At 40.2% G+C, this 24,547-nt stretch overlaps 1 protein-coding gene and 1 long non-coding RNA gene across 3 annotated transcripts; both read right to left on the bottom strand.

The window, feature by feature from the left end:
- Positions 1-7,238: 7,238 nt before the first annotated feature.
- Positions 7,239-16,142, bottom strand: LOC103479942 (Krueppel-like factor 6). The gene is made up of 4 exons (XM_008434665.3): positions 15,792-16,142; positions 11,745-12,327; positions 10,751-10,874; positions 7,239-10,030 (listed from the first exon to the last, which is right to left on the bottom strand). Exons 1-4 carry the CDS (start codon positions 15,891-15,893, stop codon positions 9,979-9,981), a joined length of 861 nt encoding a protein of 286 aa, XP_008432887.2. The 5' UTR covers positions 15,894-16,142; the 3' UTR covers positions 7,239-9,978.
- A 2,248-nt stretch (positions 16,143-18,390) lies between these two features.
- On the bottom strand, positions 18,391-23,366 carry LOC103479943 (uncharacterized). Of its 2 annotated transcripts, none has more exons than XR_536012.3 (3): positions 22,974-23,353; positions 22,705-22,827; positions 18,391-19,614 (listed from the first exon to the last, which is right to left on the bottom strand). It is a non-coding gene; the product is annotated as an uncharacterized LOC103479943 (long non-coding RNA). The 2 variants fall into 2 exon arrangements; XR_536013.2 differs by lacking the exon at positions 18,391-19,614 and adding an exon at positions 22,483-22,561 and having other exon boundaries at positions 22,974-23,366.
- Positions 23,367-24,547: the final 1,181 nt, after the last annotated feature.

The following is a 24,547-nucleotide window of genomic DNA, read 5'->3' as shown; positions in this document are numbered from 1 at the left end:
AGGGGATCCGTTTTGGTGGCCTTAGGATCGCATCTCTGCTTTTTGCGGATGATGTGGTCCTCCTGTTGGCTTCATCAGATCGTGACCTGCAGCTCTCACTGGAGCGGTTCGCGGCCGAGTGTGAAGCGGCCGGGATGAGGCTCAGTGCCTCCAAATCCGAGGCCATGGTCTTGAGCCGGAAAAGGGTAGAGTGCCTTCTCCGGGTCAGGGGGGTCGCCCTGCCTCAAGTGGAGGAGTTTAAGTATCTGGGGATCTTGTTCATGAATGAGGGAAGAAGGGAGCGGGAGATCGACAGGCGGATTGGGGCAGCGTCTACTGTGAAGCCGGTGCTGTACCGGTCCGTCGTGGTGAAGAGAGAGCTGAGCCAAAAAGCGAAGCTCTCGATTTACCGGTCGATCTACGTTCCCACCCTCATCTATGGTCATGAGCTTTGGGTCATGACCGAAAGAACGAGATCACGGATACAAGCAGCTGAAATGGGTTTCCTCCGCAGGGTGGCTGGGCTCTCCCTTAGAGATAGGATGAGAAGCTCGGGCATCCGGGAGGGACTCAGAGTAGAGCCGCTGCTCCTCCATGTCGAGAGGAGCCTGTTGAGGTGGCTCGGGCATCTGGTAAGGATGCCTCCTGGACGCCTCCCTGGTGAGGTGTTCCGGGCACGGCCCACCGGGAGGAGGCCTCGGGGAAGACCCAGGACACGCTGGAGGGATTACGTCTCTCGGCTGGCCTGGGAACGCCTTGGGATTCCTGGAAGAAGTGGCTGGGGAGAGGGAAGCCTGGGCCTCCCTTCTGAAGCTGCTGCCCCCGCGACCCGACCCCGGATAAGCGGAAGAAAATGGATGGATGGATGGATGGATGGATGGATGGATGGATGGATGGATGGATGGATGGATGGATGGATGGATGGATGGATGGATGGATGGATGGATGGATGGATGGATGGATAAAGGAATGTGAATCCTACAAACCTGCACCATCTACATGATGGTTTTATTCCAATACGGACCAAATCTAAGAGAAATATTTTGATACCCTCTTGAATCTGTGCCACAAAAAAAAATTAAAGCAGTTGTGATACCGAAGGAGTGGAAGAGTCCAACTGACTACTAGGTATTTGCTTTGGAATTCAATGACACAGCAAGAGATACAAAAAGTTATCAAAGTATTTACTATAGCCGTATCATGCCCACTTTTCTGAAGAGCCAAAAGAAACAGACAGGCTTTTTTTTTTGGAAATGTGGAAATATTCCATGGCATCAGCTTTTCTTTCAGATTATTTAATGCAAATACACACAAAGTGCCACACAGATGTCACATCTGTGCTATACAAAGCATCTGTTGGACATGGCATTCATGAAAATTCACTCACATCAGCATGTCGAACACTTGAATTAGCTATTTTCTGATTACTTCTACTAAAAATTGTTTTACCTCGTGGAGACACTTATAAAGCATAAAGTAATGGTTTAACTCTGTGAAGTTTACATCCTTCATCCCAATATACATGCTCTACACAAAGTTTTCAACACTTGCAGCAGGTATTTTTTCCATCAACATATGTTTCAGGACAGCACAGAGTGTGGCTGCAGCTTCAGCATCAGTGTTTAATCCTAATTGTATTTTCTCTGAGCAAATGGCTCTCAGCATCATAAACTGTAAACACCCAAATGTGAGTGGAAGGATTATGAATCACTGGAGACCAACAAGATTCCCATTAGATTGTATCAACCGCAGAACAGCTTTCAGCTTTTTGTGGCTGAATATAAACAAAAGAAAAAAGAAAAGAAAAATAGCCTTCGGGTTTCCAGGTGATGGAGATGTGACAGTTCACGATCCCCATGTGGGGTCACTGACCCCCTGCTTTTACTTCTGGTTTAATAAGCAAACTGTATCCATCCCCAGCCTGGAGCGCTGCTGGGCATAAGAGCTCTTAGGAGGGGGAGGAGGAGTGTGATTGTGTGCATGTATGCATGTGTTCATGTGGTGAAACCTTGCTCTGGGGAAGATCTTTCTACCCTGGCTGTCCTTGACTGTTCTCATTTATTTCTCTAATAACCCTTAATGTCAATACATTCTCTTTGGTGTGGTTTTTCTGAAGCATCAATCATGTTCAAATAGAGCTAAGCTTTATGATCAGGGTTTATATTCCACTGAGGCTGCATGTAAACTACACCACCCACCACGCAGCTTTTGTAGGAAAATATAGGAAATATTATCCAATTAAACCCAACAAACCCCATTGCCATATCTGATTTATGCAGCATGTAGCCTTGGCTCCTGGGAATTACCGTATGTCTAACCAATATAAGATCTTGTCATTTTTGTTTCTATTTGAAATGTTCAACATCACTGATGAATTTACAAAGATCATTCAGATACATTGATTACTTGAATGGAAATAGAAGCATAATAAAAACTGAACAAGCAGTTTCTTACTGTACTCCTATAAGACATGGTGGATTTTTTTTAACCAAACTACGGCTCTGTGCAGAAACATTTAATAATTTTACCTTCACACCTCAAACTGTAAGACGTCTTAACTGTTAAAGTTTGTAATCTTGTCAGGATGATGACAATCTGGAGGAATGAGGGTAATCATTTTTGTGTTATAACTCAATGCAACAATCCAGTTTCATTTTGCAATACCTGCTGTATTCTGATTGGATGTTACCGTTACTTTTGTTTTCTGTCGTCTGTTCACTGTTAAGATGAAAAAAATCTTCTTTTTAAACTGTTTTTCCTAGTTTCACTTGTAGGGTTTTAAACATATTTAAAGTTAAGAGTTGTGCTTTAAGTGTTGCTGTCTGATACAGCTGCATTTACATTAAATTTATTCGTACAAATGTCCTCTGGATTCTGAGCAAGAAAGTGAAGTAAAAGTATCATTTTCTTTTTGGCTTTGGCTTGAAGTTAAACAACCAGACTCATGAGTTCATCATCATTACAGCTTAAAAACAGGCTGGGTGATGCTTGACTAGGAAACCCCAAAATATCAAAGATAAAATTCAGAATTTAATGTTAAATTTAAGTTCATGCGATAAGATTTTAGATCAAATTTTCTGCTTTGTTTTTTCACCATACATGACTTCGCTTGGGCCAGTCTAAGAAAGAAAAAAATGCTGAAATCATCCTGATTGCCTCTACATGAGTACAAAATCTGACATCCTGGTGACTTTTTTTGTACTCAAGGTAGCAAAGATTTGTTCTGAATGTCTCTTCAGAGCTTTTCAGATCCTCACTCTGCCATAAACACATGACCACAAACCTCCGTTTATATGACTTTCATGATTTAACAGTAAAAACTTGCCCAAACCGACCTGCCCTTCTTTTAAAAAGTAGCAATGACTAGCAGCAATAACACATCAGGAGTTTGTGATAACAGGCAGTGAGTTGTTAATACCTCCACTGAGGAATATTTCTCACTCCCATTTGCTTAATAGTTCTGATTCAGCCACTTTAGAGGGTTTTACAGCTTGATCTGCCAGTTTTAAGGTCACGCTCTTCAATCTCAGTTAGATTTAAGTTCAGACTTTGACGAGGCTCCTGCAAAACTTCATTTAGTTGAGTCATTCAGAGGTGGCCTTGCTATTGTGCTTTGGATCATTGTTCTGCAGCATAGTCAAAGTATGACGGGGCTTAATGCTTTGTACTGACGGCTTCACATTCTCCTGTAGGATTTTCTGAAAAAGTCACGATTCCATCAACTCCAGGTGTCAAAAGTAGCACCAAGCCCTGAGTCTAACAGGACCACAATTAGCTGTCAGTATCTTTTTTATGTAACATGAAACACCCTTTCTAAAAAATAAATATATTTATATGATAAATATAGGTTGTGCTTTTCTGCTGTTTTCAGTCAGCAGTGGTCTTGGCCTTGAAACTCCCCCATGGAGCCATTTTCTGGTCTGAAGCCTGAAGTTTGAAACGGCTTGATAGACGTCAATGACTTTATTTTCTACTGTTTTTATTCTTTTAGATAATGTGTTGCTTTTTGAGACATTTCAGCCATTAGAGAGGTTCTGTTAACTGTTTTAGTACATCTGCAGGTCAGATAATAAAATTACATTGGTCTGGTTTGTGAAATTAAGTTCAGCATTCTTGAAAATGTTTAATTAAAGTTAATTCATGATTTAACAAGGTGGCAATTACTTTTTCCCCGAGGGCCAGGCTGCTTTGAATAGCTTTTCCTCTTAATGAAATCATCATTTCAAAACTGCTTTTTGCATTTACACTCATTATTGTTATCTGATATGAATTATTTCTGATGATAGGAAACATTTAATTATGACCAAAAAAGAATAAATCTTTTTCACATCCCTGTATCCCGGATCAGATCCTGTGTCTCTGCATTGGTTGCTGCTTCTGCTGTCTTGCTTTGCATCATTTTTATTCTTATAGTCACAGGTCTGTAACCTTAGAGGTGGATCAGAGCAGCAATACAGGCGGGTCAACTTCAATCCCCCATCACCTGTTGGAATCTCATAGCTGATTGAAAGGTGGAAATTGAACAAGTTAATTACATCACAGCAAACTCTTATTCTGAACAAGCAGGTAGTGACAGTAAAAAGGGTCAATTCTCTTTTAATGACAAGAAATATTCACTCACTCCAGCATGGCGAATGCTTGGATTGGCTATTCTTAAAATTTCTTCTGCTTATGATTGTTTTGGACATAATCAGTGGTGTGTAACTCCATTCTGTGACGTTTACATACTTATCCCAATATTTTCATTATAAAAGCTTTGGAACAGCTTTTACCTCAAAAGATGGAATAGAAAAATGAACGGCCATTGTTCAAGGCTTATCAGTAACTCTTCACTTGGGAAAGACAAAATAAATACTAAATAAATAAACAAACAAAAACCACAGCCATATTTTGATTAAATTAAAAAAATTAAATCATACTTTTCCCTCCATGTCCTGAAACAAGCAGCAGTTTGGTAACTATAGTTTACAGCATTAGCACATAGTGTTGGTGTGATTGTGGTATAAGGCTATCTAAGTATTTAAAGCACTAATGCTCAGGTTTGCTTTAATGAAACTGATTCACTTTCTCTGCTACAGTGACCAAATTAACACACCATGGCTGTCTCTAATTGTGCACAGTGGGAAGTGTAATACCTCTGGAGGAAGGAAATAAGGTCAATTTGAATGTGTCACAGTCATGAATTTTTAATTGAAACAAATGTCTGTGTTTTGCATACTAGATAACTAATGGCAGAAAAATGTTTTGGCCTCTTCCCAAAAATTAAGTCACCATCATTACTGAATCCGAGGTCATTTTGTTTCACTTACACATCGTGCAAGCACTTTTCTTCTCTTTTTGGGGTGCAATATTACTGGTTTTATTCTTGTTTAAATAAATAAAATATCAATAAATACATAGACAAAAAGAAAGGAAGTCTCTTGAGAGCACTTCAATTATTCAGGAGCTGTGGGGCATGGCGCACGGCGGGCTCGGCAGAGCCGTGTTTAAGCTTAGGCAGTTTGTGCTTGCAATTGGAGATGAAGAGGCTATTTGTCTCTGTAGCGCGGAGCTCTTATCAGCGATTTGTTTGTGGCACAACTTCATTTGCATGAATTTCTTGGAGAGTTTGATGAAAACTCTGTGCTGTTGGCTGTAACAGGAGGAACAGATTGTCCTCACAACGTGGATTCCTCCACACGGCTCGAATTCTTGTTCAATGTTAAATTTGGGATAGGAATATCAGTGCATCATCCTGATAAATACCTGGAAGAATAGACAACCTACTGTTTTTCTTTGCTTACATCTATATTTTCAGTTGTATTTGTGAATACAGTGTTGGTTTTCAAAGGAACCCCTTTTATAGCCTCTTCTTTTCTTTGCCCATTATGCTCATTAGACGTTTCCTCAGATAACTGGAAATGGTGTTACGTTATTGTGGAAAATACAAGGAAGACTATATACTGAGTATTATACTGAAAAAAGATGAAACTTTGACAGCATAAACCCTCTGGAGTGTTAAATCACACAATGAATTGTTACAAACTTCAAACCAGTTTTTATCCTTGGAACAACTCAAATTCTCCCCTCGTCACCATTTACACATCTTTGACCAATTTATTTTTATTTTCTGTCAGATTAAGCAACAGAAACAGATTTTTGTGGAGGAACAGCAAAAATAAAACACATACACTTTAAAGTTTGTCGGCAGGGAATACAGTAAATGTGTCAAAATAATAATAAAAAAAGAATCTCTGGTCAAATGAGACCAAAATCTGAATTTCTGGCCAGCATACTAAATGCATTGGGTGTTTAAAAATGAACATTGGACATCACTCTGAACACAGCAACCCCAAAGTGACACATAGAGGTGGAAGTATCATCCTGTGGGATGCTTTTATCCCAGGAAAGACAGGGAAGTTTTCAGCAAAATGAAATATACAGCAAGATCTACGATGGAATATTTGAGATCAGTTTACAGTTATGTGTTAAAATGGCCAAGTCAAAGTCCAGACCTGAATCTAATAGAGGATCTATGGCAACTGGATGGAGTTTTTAATCATTTTCCAATGTGATCTGAATACAAATCAAGGTCAAACTTTTCAGAGATTTTTTCTGATAAAAGTATAAAGAAAACCATAAATTATTTCCCTTAACTACATAATTCTTCACTAGTTTTTGTTGATCAGTTACATATCACTAATAAAATACAAAAAAAGGTGATTAAGTTCAAGCAGAAAGACACTTTTCTTTTGTGTGGCAGTCCATTTTTAGTAGATTAGAGGAAATCTGATTGTTTGGTTCTTCTAAATGAACTTTAAAACACCAAAGGAATCAAATCTTTGCACCATGATATGGTGGATGTTTTAACATTTATAAAATTAAATGTTAAGTAAATGCATCCCCAGGATTATGTCTTAAAATGCTGCCTTTCTGTGTACTTTTATTTTACCAGTATTTTTTCCATATTATTCCACAAATCAACTTTGGGTCTCCAGATATTTCATAAGCCAGAAAGAAAAGCATACATTGCTAAAGTTAACAACATCAAGCTAGTTTAAAAACAAGTATTTTCCAGGAAAGAACCCTTTAAAACACTAGTGACTCAACCACTACCAGTTCCTCCAGTTCTGCCGTGGACCCTGAGATTAACCTGTATGTGAAGGGAGGGAGAGAAAAATAACTCCACCTATGGAAACTATGAGATTTACCAGAAACATGTTATTCCCATCGGACGCTTGTGATGAAAGGAGCAGAGGAGAACAAATAACAGACGCATGTAGAACCAATAAAGTCTTTTATCCATTTTTCAATAAAAAATACATTCATACAGAAACTATTTTACAAAACAATTTCAAATGAAAAAAAATCTTGTTATGCCATAAAACAAACAAAAATAGAGCCTCATATTTTCCATGTTTATCCAATTTTTTTTTTTTTTTTTGATTCTAGCTAAAGACAGGGTATATTTGCAAGTCTTTGAAAAGTTGAGAGAAAGAAATTACAGGTAAATAACAATTTCATTAAAAATTATACGGGCACCAGAATGCAAGATGATGACAATTCAAGTGTCCAGAACAATTCACATCTATAAAGTTGTTTTTTTTTTTCCTCTTGAAAAATGACAGGCCACAAGTGTAGGCGCTATTGAAGCCATCTGATAATGTGCGTTACTCAATCTTAATTTTTCTCCCATGACAAAAAAAGTTACACAAACAAATGAAAACAAAAATGGAGTGCATCTATTTTACAGTAATTCTTCAGCCTTTTATGGGTTTTTTTTTAGAAATGACTCACTGCGCTTGCTTTTGGTCCCATACCTGTTAAAATATATGCTTTCTTACAAAACGGCCTTTTTTTTTTTAACAACAAATGCATAATTGCATCTTTTGACATTTCTCAGTGTAAAAAAAGAAGCATTACCAACTGATTTTTTATTAATCTACAACAGGTTAACCTGCAAAAAGGTTATTACAAGGCTACCTGTGATGCCAACTGATATGAAGATACAAACGAATGACGTTCATTTTTAACACTTTGTTTCATGTGTTCATAATCCAGGAGGAAATATTTTCTCTCAGTTGGCAAATGGGGATGAAATGCCTTTAATTTAGGCTTGAATGTGCAAGTGAAGTTGGTCTCAAGTCTTCAGAGACAGAAACCCGTTGACCTGAAGCACAGCACAGCTGAACTGGTTGGACTGGTCTTGGTACCGTTTAGTCAGATTAAGGGTTGTTTGAACTGGGACTGAGGAAAAATACTGACTCACGTTGAGAGCAAAGCGAGACAAAACATACATAATAACAGACTCGTGATTAAGACTGCTGTCATCGTCTCACACCACATCTATTATACCAGAGAACACATCGACCATTACAAACGGCCCTGATGTGTTTGCTGTAAATGCTATCCCCTCACTGCTTATGTGACCAAATGCACATCTCACGAGAACATGTTTCCAAGGCTCTGTACCTTTAACAGCAGCTTACAGTTTATCTGCAGTGCATCCACATCGTCTTATACTACATAGTAGTAAACCACTATAAAGGTGATTTTTTTTTTCTCCCAAAGGCTCCATAACTCTGTCTCAAATTGGAATCATTTAGAGTATGATTTGTTCTGATGAATTCAAGGAAAAGAAGTGATAGATATGGAAAAGCGGCAGTCATTGTGAAGCTGATATTATAGTATTTTTTTGTAGGTTTTCTTTTTAACTGTTCAAAAGTTTGGAGGAAACAAAAGAAAGGTGCAAGTGTATGGATAAGAGCCTTTGTAAAGCTATTCAGTAAACGCACTATTGCATTAGCAATGGCCGTTTGGTGCGCGTATGTGTGAGGGAGTGATCTTTTTAACAGGACAAGGCCACTTACATAAGGCATCAGTAAGGTCAACAGTGCATTTACAGGAAAAGCAAATGTGAGGAAAAAGGAACAAAATAAAAACCCTCAACCAAGACAGTTGCTAAGCAATAGTGGTATCCCCAATTTCTTAAAATAACAAAAAAACTAAGACTGCCTTATGTTTTTTTACAATAGTATGATACCGAGTAACATGAAAGTAGCTGCACTTGAATGGAATTTGTTGTCCTCTACGCACACAAGTGAGCAACACATCCCCAGATCCCATGCAACGGCTGCTATAATGGTCATAAGTGTTAGTGTACAATAGTTTTTTTGTTTGTTTTTGTCTTTTTGGATACAAGGCTTACACAATGGACAACAAAATGAGCTTTATAACGTGTATGTTGTGAGACAGGCCACGTAATACATTGCACATTTAATAGCTGCACTAAACAAAACAACCTCCCAAGTTCAGACAGGGAGCTGTAATTCCACCTCCAGGCAGACAGGGGTCGTCCTTTGGACAAAGAAACCAGGAAAACAAAAGGAATCGACTCCAGCAAACAACCCCTCACTCCCTGCCTTAGCGAACAGACCGACACAGACACAATTCTTTGCTTGCATTCATTCTTACATCAGGCCATCCTCTCGCCCCTTTTCCTCCCTTCCCTCCCCAACAAGAAAACCGTGGTTGTATAACATCGCCCCTTTCATGTCATTCACTCGCAAGCTCCAGCCACTCCATAAAGCCAGCACAGGCATCCAGTCACAGGCACTCAGAGTCCCATGTGTACAGGCAAACACACCGTCAGTGGGGGAACAGCACCCCCACTCCTGAAGTCCCATAATCTTCCAGGAAAAACAGAAAAACAAAAAAAAAAAGCATTTAACACCATACAGAAGAGTCTCTTTCCATCAACTCCAGCCAAGATCTTTCCCATCTTCTCTTTTCACCCCCTGCTCCTCTGTAAAAGCCTTTTAAGAGCAATCACCACAGCGAGGTGTTGGAGGCACAAAGTATGGTGCAAATAATAGCCTGTGTTGCTTCATGCCTTTCCACTGACTGGAACACAGCGGTGTCCCTGTTAATGCTCCCCGGATACACCGGCCTTGCTGATTCCCAACTGGTCGGGACAATCAACCAGACTCATCCCTCAGAGCTCTCAACATGGAGGCCATCTTAGATGTGCCTCTTCATGTGCAGCGCCAGGTGGTCCGAACGGGAGAAACACCTAGTAGAGAGAGAAATAAAACTCATTTAAAAATTACAAATCATATTTCCATTGTTGTCCCATCGTAGTTAGCATAACAAGTTTTGGATAATTTATTTTTACTCCGCTAAAAAAAAATCCTGCATGTATATTTTAAAAGCATCAAGAAAAAATTTAACTACAATGAAATGCTTTAAATTGTCAAATTATTTTGATGGTTCTGGTTAGAAACAGCAGAGTCAGCATCTAAAATCTAAACTTTAGAAATGCATAATTTGCTTTTAATTTGCTTATTTGTGTTAATCTTTTTCAAAATCCTTTTCTCTTTCTCACTGTTTATTCCTGTTTTTATTTTAATTATGTAAAGCACTTTGAAGCAAATGTGCTATACAAATAAAATTTGATTGATTGATTGATTGAAAGTACAGTAACCTTAAATTTAACAGCAAATTTTATTTTCTTTTAATCCCAATGAGTGGGTTCTGTGTGAAAAACGTTGATTTAAATGATTTAAACTATTTCCAATCCTATATCTGTTTCCAGGCAACTTCTTGACCTTGACCTCCATTCATTCTTCCTTTACTCCACGTCTTAGAACCCCGTTTTTACAAGCAACCTTTGGTCCTCTACGTTAATGAAGGAGTGTTTATCAGAAAAGGCAACAAGAAAAAGAGTTTTTGATTCATGGTAGTGTCTTAAAGGTAAAATACATCCATGAAAGGACGAAAAACAAGATCTCACCTGTCGCAGTGATTGCATTTAAATGGCTTTGCTCCGGTGTGCTTCCTGAAGTGTCGGGTTAGCTCATCACTTCGTGCAAAGCGCCAGTCACAGCCCTCCCATGAACACCTGTAGGGCTTCTCACCTGAAAAAAATAAGTCAAAATAAGGTCAAATACAAACATTCACAACAGAGGTTCTGTGTCAATGAGTTCAAAAGTTCTTGCATAACTCTCGGCAGTTTCATGAATAAATAATAATTGCATGTTCCTGGTTTAGTATTTGTAAGTGAATACATCTGAAATGTGAGCCAATATTTACTGTACAGGAGCTGATAAAACGCTGATTTCTGGGAAAGTATGATCCCTAAGTGGACTGGCCTGACTACTGTAAGCTGAGGAGAAAAACAACCTTGTAAGACTCGGGATCTGTGGTATGCAGCTGCACAGAGCTGCTTGACTGGAAGGCTTATGTAATAGAGGGGAGCTGTTAGAGAAAAAAAGAAAAAGAAAAAAACAGAGTCGTTTCTAAAGGCTATGAGGCTCTTAACCATGAACCCAGCGCGGTTGGAGAGAGACGATCGGAATGCGACTTCCTTTGCTAATAGGCGGCACAGCTGTAAACAGCCTGGCAGAGGTCAGAGGTGACGAGGGAAACCGCCAACATCTGAACCCCCTACAAAACACTGCAAATGTCAGCTTCCCATAATTAAACGCCATCTCGCTGTGACTTTATTTTTAAATTGAATGCATACGACCAAGTTTCTGAGTCTTTTCCCATGGTGAAATCTGAGAACTGTTGATTTGTTTTCAGGATCCACATCCTCTGGGTCCCGCTTGGTCACAAAAGGACGTCCCTCCCCCCTGATCTCCCCCCTCCCTTCCGCACCAAGTCACGTTTCACTGTGTGAATTAGGTCACAGTTGAGGGCATTCCTTCTGAAAAACTATTCAAACTATGTGGGAGTATTTGAGCAAGAATTCTGCATTGAATGGTTTCCTTGTTGGGTGTATTTACCTGTGTGTGTGCGCTGGTGTGCTTTGAGGTGCGAGCTCTTGGTGTACACCTTCCTGCATCCGTTGAAGTGGCACCTGTGCACCCGCCTCCTCCCGTCGGGCGACGTTTCCCCGCTGGTCATCCCCGACCTCTCCACTGACCTCTCTGTGCCCCCAGTCCTTATTTTCCCCGGTGAGTTTAGCACTGTCTGTATCCCACTCCACACCTGGGCCACGGAGCCTTCCTTGCTGAGCTCAGGAGATGAGGGCGGCGTGCTGATGATGGCAGAGCCCAAGTCTTCGCCGCTGTCACCCAGCATGTCAGTCAAAGAGCCAGAGGAGAAGTCGAGGGTCGGGGAGAGCTCCTCCGAGCTGTCCGAGGCCTCGCTGCTGGCGTCGGAGTTGAAACCGCCGACGTCAAGAGGCTGGATGTCGTGGCTGTCCACTTCCTCCTTGATGTGGCCGCTCTTTGGGTCCGCCTCGTTTGACTTGTCCCCGCAGGCGAGCATGAGCTTGCTCCACAGGTCCTCCTGGTTATCAAACTTGAGGTCAGTGGCCGAGACGTAGGGCTCGCTCTGGAGGTACCTTTCCAGCTCCAGGCATGTCTGCATGGAGAGAGGACAAGATAGCAATGAGCTTGCTGGTGCAAAGAGCCTAAAGGCTTGTAATGGAATACTTCTACTGGGCTGGAAAATCCTTAAAACGACCAAAACTCAAGTTTATTTTTACCGGAAACCCTGGTGTCCTCCTGTGTTGTGCTTTTTCTCTCTTAGCAGCAGCAGGAGGAAGAAATGCGCTGTGGCAATGCTACAGGTTACACTTCCTCTCTGCTTGCAGGAATGAGACAAGACGCAATGTCCTATGCAGAAGTGCACTCTCAGGGTGCCCTCTGAGGCTGTATCAGGGAGGATTACAAGCACCACGCATCGTCCTGAGAGCATGCAAGAACAAGGTGCTCTTGCCCGTAAACGCATGCACGGTGGCGCGAGCGCGCAAAGATGTGTGTGTGTGTGTAGGCGCGTGCCGAGGTTGGTCATGAAATTTACATATGCTACAGAGCCGTCCCCTCGTTGAGTTAGAGAAGTGCTTGTAGATCTTTTAAATCCATCAATTATTTAGCATAATGTGGATTTAATAATGCATTTGGAGGCATCGCTAGAAATAACATAGCACACAGGGGACTGGGAGGAGGGAGGTCTGGTTCGTGGTGGTCCATAAAGAGCCTGGTATGAATACTGCAAGAGCTGCTCTGGATTGTAGGCTCTTTTTTTTTTTTTGCAAAAAGGAAGTGAGAGAGCACTTCCTTAACCCTGTGCAGCTCGAGAGCGCAGGCCAGAAGTGACATCTGCTTACAGGCAGTTTCTAGTGATGGGGCACATTCCCGTTTTCAGTCAGACGTTGCTGTGGTGGAACTCAGTAAAATGATTCTGTCTCACACTTGGACGGGACAATTGTGACCGAGTCCAAGCAAACTGAGAACTTGGTTAGAATTTCATAGAAAATGAATTATAGCAATTAGAAACAATGAGAGAGAGACAGAGATGGGAGCTGGCTGCTCTTCTTGATCTGCTCTCATCAGTTATCAAAAAGCCAAATAATGAAGAATATTTTCATTCACTTTTTTACATATTGACTGATTGCATCAAAAATAAGATCTCTCAACAATTCAAGCCTGTGCATGTAGCAACCACTAGCATGATATTTGATGCACTTTCTGCATTTTCAAAAATCTGAACTTGGCATCTGTTAGGAAAAGCTTCATCTGTGTCAACTGAGAGGAGTGCATCCTTTCTTTGGTTGATTTTTTATATCGTACAAAAACGTATAAAGTGCACTGAAATAAGAAAATAAATGGTCAAACATGTTTGTTTGTGTAGCCAACTTAAGTGATATTACTTTTAAAAACTAAACTAAGACTACTGTGGATTGTACAATGGTACAGATGTGATTTACATTTATCTGGATTCAAATAACCTACAAATATACATCTATAAAGAATAAACTAAGTTTAAATGGCAAACATGGTTGGAGTAACTTAGAGAGGGAAACGAATGAACTGAATTCAAATGGCGCCACCAAGGGAATATGAAGGACGGCCATGGCTAATGATAGAAACTCACTGACCTCTGGGTCTCTAGCGACGCACTAATGGGAGTTTTCCTGGCTGATTCTAATTTCCTGTAATGACCAATTCTGATTCCCCCCTAAAGACTGTATAATACAAACAGATATGCTGCAGGTTTGCTGATAGAAGTGGTAGTTTCAAAAGCCAAAATCAATGAACACATGAAACCCATCCATCCATTTTCTTTACACCCTTGTCCCTCAGTGGGGTTGGGAGGGTTGCTGGTTCCTCTCCAGCTAACGTTCCGGGCGAGAGGCGGGGTCACCCTGGACAGGTCGCCAGTCTGTTGCAGGGCAACACAGAGACACACAACCATGCACACACACCTAGGGGCAATTTGGACAGGCCAATTAACCTGACAGTCATGTTTTTGGACTGTGGGAGAAAACCGGAGTACCAGGAGAAAACCCACCATGCACAGGGAGAACATGCAAACTCCATGCAGAAAGACCGGGGCTGGGAATCGAACCCAGAACCTTCTTGCTGCAAGGCAACAGCTCTACCAACTGCACCACTTTGCAGCCACATGAAACCAATTAATTGATTTAAATCATTCATTCATTCATGTCATTGATTTTGTTTTGATTTCATGTGTTTTATGGAATCAAACATATGTCTCTAACTTTAACCTGTTGTTTACTGAAGTGATTTTATTGGTTAATATTTTTTTAAATGTAAATTGTAAAATTTCATGCACTTTTTCAACAAGGGAATAAGAAACGTAATCAAGTATCAGTTGAGTGTATATTAATAGATTTTCTTCTTTAGTTCTTTTCAATCTCTATCACTTGTCACTCACTCGTGGCCCCTCCCTCCCTCAAATCACACCAGGATCACATATTTACCTCAACATTTATTGCACGTACAGTTTTTAATTTGTAAACAGCACATGTTGCCTTAAAAAGCCAAATGTTAATTTCCTGATTTTGGGAATATACACAAAGTATTAACTAAATGAAGATTTGGTTTTTCAAAGGAGGATTGTATATTTTAAGTTTTATTCGACTCCGATTTCAAACTCCCTGATTTGTTTCTGATGTGCCCGCTAAAGATAACCAGTGGTGCCCGTTACAAACTTTGTGGATGCGCCCCTGTCCCTGTCCCTGTCCGCAGCGCTGGACAAATCCCAAGCGAGCTTTAAATGCCTGACAGGACGACCTGGAGCGAGGAGCGAGAAAAGAGTCTGGTAAAGACTGAAAAAAGGATCATTTCATGTCCCAACAACGTGAACAAGACGAGACTTTTTCCAGCCTGAAACTCCAACGGGTCCGCTTGGCCGAGCCACACTGGAGCAAAAACGGTCTCCGCTGTCATTCCCTCTCTCAACCTGTCACTTATGTGTGTTTGCCAGTATGTGTGTGTGAGTGCTGTGTGTGTACGCGTGCGGGCGAGAGAGAGAGAGAGAGAGAGAGAGAGAGAGAGAGAGAGAGAGAGAGAAGGAAAGAAGGCGTAACAGGAGGAGGAGATACGCGGCTCGCCATTCAGCCGTTTTATCTGCAGCTCGGCGTGTTTTCATTATGCTGCAAGCCGATGAGTCAAAATCGTCTACATGAATATTTGCATGAGCAAAACCGCAGCAGGAAAACATGAAGCATGGTGCAACAACACAGCAAACGTGCAAATCATGCGGATTATTTCTGCTACGTTGCACTTAACAGTAGGTATGACGGTTTGAAAAGTTTTGTTATTCGTTTTTTTTCGTTTGTTTTTTTTTTACAGCCATGTAAATCTGTAAAAGAAAATAGCTTTTTTTATTTTTATTTTGCTCAGTTAAAGTGCAGCGCCTCTGAGGGAACTTGCATGACTTCCCTAAAACCGCCTACTTTTAACAGAGACAGCCAGCTGTCACCGCAAAACACGCTTTCCACAAATCTAATTACGCACATTCCCTGCGCTCCTCGTTAAGCAGTTACGCATGAGCCGCGGGTTGTGTTGTCTCCTTACCTGCTGCCAGTACTCTTCCAGCGACGGTAAAGCAGAAAAGTATCCCGTGTCGTGCACAATCTGGAGCTCCTGGAAGATGCTGCACATCGGTATGACATCCATTTCCTTCCCGAGTCTCAGCCGAAACAAGAAGCGAAGTGAAGCGTGTGAAAAAGAAGAAGGAGAAGAAGAAGAATGCTGTATTTGGAGAGAAGCTGGGCTCTCTGCTGTATGTGCATGTATGACAGCCTGGGATAGACGCGCACTTCACTGCTGGCTCTCTGAGCGTGTGACGCACCGAGGAGCGCTCCACACTGAACTCACTCAAAAGTCTGTCAGCGCACTGTAAACTTCCCCCCCGATTCAAAATTACAGACGAACTCCCCCCATGTGATTACATTACGTTTTAAACGCGAACCAATCGGTGTGCGGAGCGCACGGCCCGCCTACAACCAGCGCCTGGCCAATGCTGTCGGATCTGGCGCAGCCCTCAGCGGTGTGGTTGGTGCGCTATTTTTAGAGCGCTATATAAGCAGCAGCAAAATGAGGAAGTGGAGTTTAGTAGCGATTCAAAATTTTGAGCTGCTGGTGGCTTGGAGCGGCACTGAGTAGCGGCTGCTTCTGCCTTTTAATAGAGTCATTTAAATATGTTTTTATCACCCGACATGACACTCATACGTCCACTTTCTATTCTCCCCCAGTATTTATATAAATTTAGCAATAAAATAATTTGAGTAAAGAGCCAACACAGTCAATAATTTGTTAAATCTTTTCTTAATTTGTAAAAATTAAAACTTTAAAAAAAAATTCACAAATTCAACAAGCACATGTGACAACATTACAAGTGATGTTTTAAAATGTTGAATAATTCAGTTCAAGTTTGATTCAGCATTAAATTTCAACTTATCTACTAGAACTGATCAAAAGACAGTCCAACTACCATCAAGAAGTCAAATTATTAACTGAAGTATTCATTCTGCATCTGTTTATGTTGTTTATGGTAAAACAGCTGGGATAAAAATATATATATAACATGCACAATACCTCCCAAATGTTTCCATATCTAATATGTATGTTCTTTATAAGCAACAAGATGTTTTATGATCTCTGAAAGCAATTAGATCTTTAAGGTTTCTGAAACTTTATGTTTTTAATGAGCATCTCTTTTCTTTAAGTAATTAAAAACACACACACACTTTACACAGGACCTAAAATATGCATAATTCCTCCGTTTATCATCTGTTGCATGTAAATGTTCCAGCTAACTGCTCTTTGGGAGTCACATTCTTGGAGCTAGAATAACATTGTGTGTTTGCTAACTTTGTCATCTCAAGTTTTTTTCTTTCTTTTTTTGAAGAAATGGCACATATTGAGCTGAACAATAATTTATCTTCTGAATTTTCTGCCTAAGTTATCCCAGGGACAGAGTTAAGCAGCTCAACATATAAAAAAAACCACAGTCATCTATTGGTCACCAGAAAAAAACAGTTTAAGTCCAAAAGGAAAAAAATGTTCAGAAAGCTTGGAGAACTGCCTATGAAATCAACCTAAAAATGACTAAATGAATGACTAACCTTTGTGGTTTGGTACGTTTTCAGTTCTGTAGCTTCAACTACACAGCTCATAAACTGACGTAAACCTTTTTAACGGGTCACTCAGTGCTGAATGCAAGAGAGAGGATTGGGTGGGATGCACAGGACCCACTGGTGAGAACTGAGATGATTCCTGCTGCACATCCACAGGTCTGCCTCCGTTTAACTCACATGTGAACAAACCTCTGAAGTTTGCATACAGATAGGCAAAAGGCAGTTTGCTTTGAGCGTAACAGAAAAGATATTTTAGTCCAAGTACTCGTTCCACCCTCCTCGTAGAGCTGCTCTGAGTGAAGAGCCATGCTCCACATGTCAAAACCTGCTCCATGTCTCTCTTTGCATGATGACATAAGCTGCCCATGTCAGTGGCTGCAAAGATATACTTGTCTTGTTTTTGCGAAGTGCAAATCGTCAGAACAATATTCGGAGGCAGCAGTGAGCTCAGGGGGATCATCAAAAGTCTGATCAATCTACTTGGTCTATGAAACAAATCTGATAGACTTCTCCTTTTCATGACTGTCCAGAGATCCATGAGGATTATTATGAGTCTCTCCACAGCAGTGCAGACAATTTAATAACCTATTAAGTTATAATAGACCAGCCATAAAAATGATAATTCGGAAAATAAAAAAACAGAAATGCTGTGGCGGTTATTGTAGTGGCAGCAGCTTGAGGCGCTTCAGGAGGGACGGCTCTGCTTCTGTTGGAGATAATGTCCACATGTGCGTTGTAATCTCAATCACCTGTGGCTGTGTCTGTTAAAGCGACACGCAGCATTCTGTGATATTCAGGAAACCACATCATCGCTGCTTCATTTGTTTTCTGCAGCAGCCCTCGAACTAAGAGGTTAGAAAAGGGAAAAATGTGGCCACCCACAGTGCATGATGAGAGTTTCTATTAAAAGATGGTAATATATCTCTCACATTTCTAGAATGACATGATATAAATACACACTGACATTCTTCTGGAAATACATACCCCACATCCTCCCGCCTCTCTGAATGCAGATGATCGTTGCTTTGCTGTAATCAGAATCAGAGATTGTACGTTTTGATGTTTATATATCGTACAGAATCATATTCTTCATGTGTGGTTAATTTCATGATCACTTGCATTTACAGCACTAAAACCCTAATTAAAATTAGATCAAAATGTGTTCTTTGAAAAACATGATTTAAGAGGCATCACATCACAGTCACAAGCATTTTTATATTTCACTGAGTCTTTGTGACAGACCAGCACAAAGTAACACGACTGTGAAGCAAAAGAAATGTTCTCTTTTTTGTTTCCCTTTTTCATTTTTTACATTAAAAAAAAGAATCTGAAAAATGTGGAGTTCACTTTTATTAACGCCTCCTGAATTATAACTTTAGCTACAATTCTGAACAGCTGCAAGTCTTTTGGATTTCATTTAGAGACTGCTACCTGTTCTCAAAAAAGCTCCAGGTCAGTCAGATTTGATGGTCTGGACTTTGACTGGGCCCTTCTAACACATGTATATGCTTTAATGTGAGTTATTAAGCTCAGATCAAAGCTTAATAACTTTGATCTAACATACGGCTTTCTCACAGAAAGGACACTTTTATTAATTGCACAACTTTTAGTTATCATGTCAACAGATTCTCCTAAACCTGCTGTGGATGCCTGACGCTCCTCCAGCGTTACCACAGGTTGCTAACGGATCAATGCTCTGCTCTCCTTGTCCAGCCACTAAGTTTCGGTGGACTGATAAGTTGTGAAGTGGTCTTTCATTTTTAAATGATGTGCTAAACTCACCCCGCTTAAAACTTTTCTTCAGCATTGTCCATGACTTACCTGATTCATGATGTTATTCACTAATTTTCTCTGACAACCTCATAGGTCTTCAGCTATGTTTAAATCACACACAGACTATTTACAACTTCTGAAGGCAAGTCACAAATTGTGCTGGACTTTATTTAAAAGTATCTCAGTAAAGATGGGTGAATACACACAAAACATAAACCTGTGTTCAGTTTAAATCCAGCTAAAGGTGAAACCTCAGACCCTGCAGCATAGGATGTGGGATAAAGTTGAAGTTTGGAATGACAACAGCACTATTGACAAGTTAAAGGAAGGCGATGTGACAAACAGCATATTTGGAACAGAGGACTATTGTCCGAGCTGCGGGGCCGGCCGAGCGCCTCCACCGTGGCGTCTCTTTTGTTGGGATCTCGGCAGTGGGCACATTTGCAGCACTCAGCAGCATCACATTCGGACATGACTCTGTGGGTCTGAGGGACAGGACAGAGAGCACACTGATGGGAACTCGTTTGTGACATGCATTACTGGTAATTGAAGGGAAGCTAGATGTTTCCCTGTAGCTCGAATGATTCATTTATGACCTTATAAGCAGGGGAAAAAGACAGAATTAACAGTACAATAGAGCTCAAACTGCATTTTTCCTCTTTGTGTTGCATTTTCATCCAATGCACCAGTTGATGCAACAGGTTTTTAGGGGATCCCTCTGCATTTGAATCTCAGTGTTGTGTGAATAGTAAATCTAGATGAAGATTGTATCTGTCTTTCTGCTGGCAGATGAAAGACAGAAAGACAAACCAGGACCACAAATTCACATATGAATATTACATGGAGTGCCAGGCATAATGCACTCCAGTCAATAATGATGGTACAATATATTAAGAGCAGATCATGTTTTGTGACAGGTAGAATATTATATCTTTCTTTTTGTAGGCTGCAGTGGGTAACACAATGTTGAAATGAATGATATGTCCAAATTTTCCTCCCTATAGAATTTGTCTTCAGTGAGCAGCTTATGTGTCATTTTCTGTAAATCCCAACTAAATTTAACTTATAAAACGTTACTTTGGAGAAAATGATTCTTTTCTGAACAAAATCATCTTCTCTAAATCCTGTTTTTTAAAAACAATATATATATATATTTGAACTTAATCTTATGTAATAAATAACTTGTGCTTCTTTTGTCTCGAAGCAGAAAAAAGATGATTGCTTCTGCACACTGTTATGGAAATAGCATGCCACATATTTGTGTTTGCTTCCACTTTCCATTTGACAGCTGATAACTATTACTTCAGCATGAGCTTATTTGTCAGTGGGTAACATCCTGACCAACTATTTTCAAACAATCAGCAACATTCGGACCAATGGTAAAACGGTAATGAAGTGCTGGTCTGCTTCATATCAGCGTCTCAGATGTTTGGCCTGTGGAAATGCTCTGAGCTCCCTGACCTCATGGGTCGACCCCATGTAGCTTAACCTTAGTTAAGGTTAAGACTGAGGCAGATTTGGCTTAATAATCAGATTTTTTAAAAGGTGTTTGAGTAGATTTTATTGGAAACTCCTTCCATGAAGTAAGTGCTATTGTCATGCATGGTACATCTTGCTACCAAATGACTTAGATGCCTAATTTATCTCAAAATTGCCCTTTTAAAGCTGTTGTCGAGGCCTGTACATAGATGTATTCAGCAAATATTTGTGTGTTTTGTAAAAGACCAATATGTAATACAGGGACAACAAGTATATTCACAATAGCCAGGTTTGCCCATATATGTGAAAAAGTGTCAAAGCAACCACTACTAATTTAATGTTTGTGGTATTTTATTGCTACAAACCTATCATTTCATTTGCGTTTGGTTTTGATGTTGTATAGCAGTCAGTTGATGAAGCCAACTAAAACAAAACATATTTATGTGTTTCATGTGGTAGTATAGTATCTGTGGAAGAGGCTGCAGTAGTTTAACTTAGTCAAAAATATTTATTTATTTTGTTTTCAGTTTAAATTCTCCCACTTTTGCATTTATTCATGGAAGCCGTTACATGAAATTTGCCCACATTTTGTCCACAATGATCAGCCAAGCGAAATATGAAAAAGAAAGTATTAATCTCTGAGAATTGTGCAGACATGTCGGATCAGTTTTATTCATTACTGTTTTCACATGTGTGCACACAGCGAAGAACCACGGCAAAGTCAACGGCTCTGTGCAATCACATGGTATTTCTATAAATGACTTAGATGTCCTGAATTAAAGTTGAATTGGATATAACTGGATGTGGATTGGACTTTGTAGTTTTGTAAAGAACCCTAGAATGATTTTCCTTTATATAAATTGCCACATGAATTTCATGTAAGGTCATAAAAAAACAATAAATGAAACCTGTCCTGCTCCTAAGTGAGATGCAAATCAGTAAGTTTCCGTAATCCCAAGAATGCTGCACCCTCACCTGTCACACAAAGGGACACTTAGTTCTGTCATCACTAAAATCCCCTCCCACCAAAGTCTGTATTTGTCTTTTCTGAATGAGTGTTATGTGGTGTTACCATGCTGATGCCAAGATTACATGAGTCATACGTCCGGGCAGAAACCTCGTACGTAGACAACCTTCACTGCCCGCAGAGCGCTCATCTCTGGTACTACTGAATCCATAGCAACAAAATATTGAGCACAAACACATCTGCAGTGTAGCTGTGTATTTGTCATGTAGTTTTGTGTATTGGAATATGTCACTTGAGCAGCATACTCTATAATCAAAGTGAGCCTAAAATATAATTTGCTTGTTGTTATGCACTCTGCACGCTAAAACCACAACTTTAATATTTGATCAAGTGTGACTCTTGTAGACGAAGCATGACACAAAAGCCACACGTTCCAACCACAGACAATGACAGGACTTAAGACAGAGAAAACAACCTACTGTTATTATGCCAACTGTAGAAATCCAGTATCTGGAAACGTTGCCAAAAAATGGTCAGTCACTTTTAATTAGCTGTCTTAAAACTCTTTGCACTGCAGATAATGACCAATTCTTAATTTGCAAACTGCATCTGGTCCAAGATTAGGAATCCACAGCTGCAATTAGGCTGGAAAGTTTTGCCGTAGCCATTAAGAAGGAAAACTCAGATGGCATAATAAGGTTTGACACTAATTTAAAAGCTGTGCTTGTTGTTGTCGCTGTAGTTTAGATTAACTGTGTTCCAAATACATGCCACTGGATTGGCACATTCAGATAAATGTAATAGTTAATTTTGCTAAAGTATTCAGTTTGATGCAAACACTCAGTGAGAAGAGAAGCAAAGATTGTTAAAGGGCAGAGGAGCAGGCACAATATGCAAAACAGTGGGGTGACTGTAGCAAAAAACAGCAGACTTAATTTAATTGGCTCCTTGCATCACATGTCCTACTGATCTTGGGTTTTGACACGCTGTGGATGAATCGAAATCATAAGACTTTAGTCATTAAAGAAAGTGGACAAAAACAGTTTAGAGGATCCAGCCTTGACAGGAATGTTACTTTGAATTCAGAGGAAACAGTCTGAGAGGTTGTCATGTAATATAAAACACTTACCCTTAAAGTGCTATTTTAAAAAAAAAGGCTTTTCAATTCCCATCAGTTCGGCTTTACTGGATGACATCAGTGTGAGAGTGACTTGCGAGGAGAGCATGAATAAGCAGTCTTAGTCCACTTCAGCTGGAGGAACATCAGAAAGGACCTTAATTGATGTTTACAAGTTATTCTGAAATTAAGGGCCTGAAATCCCATGACTAAAGAACATTCCTAGCAGCGAAAAAACACGAGTCCTAAAGCCTGGATGATCAGCTGGGATGTAGAGCTACCTTTGTTTAGAAAGGTGTAAATACAAGAACATGGTTGTTGAGACAACTGGACGGGATCAGACTGGGGGAATCCCCTGGCTGTGGCTGTGATGAGGTAACGACACAGTTGGATAAGAAGAAACTTGCATTTTCAGAACAAAACAGGAAATAAACAGAGGTACACTGCTGCCATAGTTACCATAATAAACACAGTACACGTCGTGTACATGGTTGATGTTAAAAAAAAAAACATCCAAAACTTACCCTTAGCTTTCTTACTCAGCCTCTCACCTTCCCTCTCTCTCTCTTTATGCGTAGAATAAAGGTTGTATGAGTCCCTGTGGGTGTATAGTCACAGTTTACCGTTTCATAATGACCTTATGAGTGAAGAGATTCAACCACAGCTTAACTTGTAAAACCTGGAAGTAGGCTTTTTTTTTAACCTTTTTTGTTTTATTCTTGTCCTGCTGCCAAAAACACCAAGAGCTGAAGCTAAACTTGCATGTGTCAGTGTGAGACATTATATCAGGAACCAGAAACCACAAATGGACAAGGAAGTTGTTATACGCCATCAAGAGGAAACAAATATTGTTGACCAAACAATTAAAGTGTCTCTTTGGAATAAGTGATACAATTGCATGTCACCGTTTTTTGTTTTTTCTTTTTATCTGGTCACATTGTTTCACACATTTCCCCCTAACTAAGGAATACAAGCCAAGTGTGTCCAAAAAGGAAGAAAGAAAACTAAGCAGAAAATATGGCAAACTCGTCTACCTCATAAGCCACTTGAAGCATTGAGTGTACCGAGACGAGGGGATCTTCATCCGTGTTGACAGAGCTTTTGCATGGCTTAGCATAAAATTAAGGAACATTAATGGATACATCACTGCCTTAAACAGAGCTGCAGTGTCTCAGAGAGAGCGCTGTCTGGGTTTCCCTTTTGTATCCGTTACTTTTTCAACCATTTCAAATGAGTCAGTGGATATGTTTCTACACATCCTGTTACCCATCGTTCAGCTGTTTAGCAACACATTGTGATATTATAAAAAGCAACAAGAGCTTAGCATTTGCCAAACTAACCCAATGTGTTACGTACTTCAACACAGGAAGTCGGTCTAAATTCACAGAAGGTCTCATATCTATCAAACGCTCATTAGATGACTCATGTCTCTGCTTCTCTTCACATCTCAGCCATTTTATTTCCAAAAATAGAGTTAATGACTGAAGCAACCGACTACTACATGTTAACAGTTTTACAAAGTGTTACATTTAGACTGAGAATCCCTGGGTGGTGATAAAAACATGGCTGGCAAAAAGAAGAAACAAACGAGAGCCAATACGTGACAGAGAAAAGTGGAAGAGAAACTTAGCATGCACGAAAAGCTTTTAACTGATGCAAAGTGAAACGCTGGCAAGTGAGGGTAAATTTGTTAGCAGTGACATCATTACTTAAAAGGGTGAGAGCAAGAGCGCTTTCCCAGCCATCAGGGAGATCCTTGTGTGGAAGTTCCAGTGTGTCTAAAACCAAATTAGTGCAGTTGATTGTGATCTGAAAGACTTTTTTTTGTCCTGCACATTCCTATGCTCTCTGCCTG

This window comes from Poecilia reticulata, chromosome 17 (assembly GCF_904066995.2).
Source record: "Poecilia reticulata chromosome 17, P_reticulata-male-v2, whole genome shotgun sequence".
Lineage (NCBI taxonomy): Eukaryota > Metazoa > Chordata > Actinopteri > Cyprinodontiformes > Poeciliidae > Poecilia > Poecilia reticulata.
This window is presented reverse-complemented; position numbering and strand designations above follow the sequence as displayed.